The 855-nt window shown below is 53.8% G+C and overlaps 1 protein-coding gene across 1 annotated transcript; it reads right to left on the bottom strand.

The window, feature by feature from the left end:
* Positions 1–345: 345 nt before the first annotated feature.
* On the bottom strand, positions 346–855 carry WHR41_09681 (uncharacterized protein; the record flags this gene model as incomplete). Its single annotated transcript, XM_069378283.1, has 1 exon — positions 346–855. A coding segment is annotated over one exon (510 nt), but the record flags the coding sequence as incomplete, so codon positions are not given.

Raw genomic sequence — 855 nt, 5'->3', positions numbered from 1 at the left:
GGCTTGCTTGAAATTCGCGAGCTTAGCGTCTCCCTCACTTGAGCCTGTGGTCTTCGCATCTCACGTCGGGGGGGTAACCAGGGTTAGGGTTGGGGTTATATCATCTCTGGTCTCTCGAATAGAAATATGGTCCACGTGAGTTCTCTCATCATGTCTGTTACCAAACTCGGCTGAAAGAGCTTGCACGTGATATCTTGCTCTAAACTTGGTACAGTAGATTTAATACAGTCTGTTTGTAAACAACCATGGCCCGAGATGGACAAAGATAAAAACCGCACGACATCGCGCTACACGACACCGCGCCACACGACATCGCGCCACAACGTTACAGAAGCCTGACAACGCTTAGCGGTCCGAGTCGTAAAGCCCATTTGCTTCCCGACGTCTGCCGATCAAAGCAAACAACGACTCAAGACGCGTCTCTTGGTCGGGAGGGCAGCTCTCTATTGACACTCCGCCTTTTTCGTCTAGCCAAGCGCCCTCATCGCTGACATTGGTGTGGCTCACCTTGCTCGTCGCATTTCGGATCTCGTCTTTGCTGAAACCCAACGAATCGCGTGGAATCCACACGATCGGTTCGCGATTGCAGCCGCACGATGGCATTGTGTCGCTGATGCTCGCTTCAACCCTCGTGGTAGACGGACCGCCTCGGGTGCTGCCACCGTCATTGTCCTGTTCGTGCTCAAACACCGGCAGGTAACTGATGAGCGAATGGCATGAACGGTTGACGAACAGCTGATACGCCACCGTCAAACACAGTACTGCGGTCATGGTGATGCCGTGAGGCACACACGCGGCTCTTCCGTCGGCACCAGTCGCCATGAAAAAGTGACCGATCAGGCACAGTTGCATGAC

Source organism: Cladosporium halotolerans (genome assembly GCF_011745625.1).
Source record: "Cladosporium halotolerans strain TM138-S3 chromosome Unknown Sca517, whole genome shotgun sequence".
Taxonomy (NCBI): Eukaryota; Fungi; Ascomycota; class Dothideomycetes; order Cladosporiales; family Cladosporiaceae; genus Cladosporium; species Cladosporium halotolerans.
This window is presented reverse-complemented; position numbering and strand designations above follow the sequence as displayed.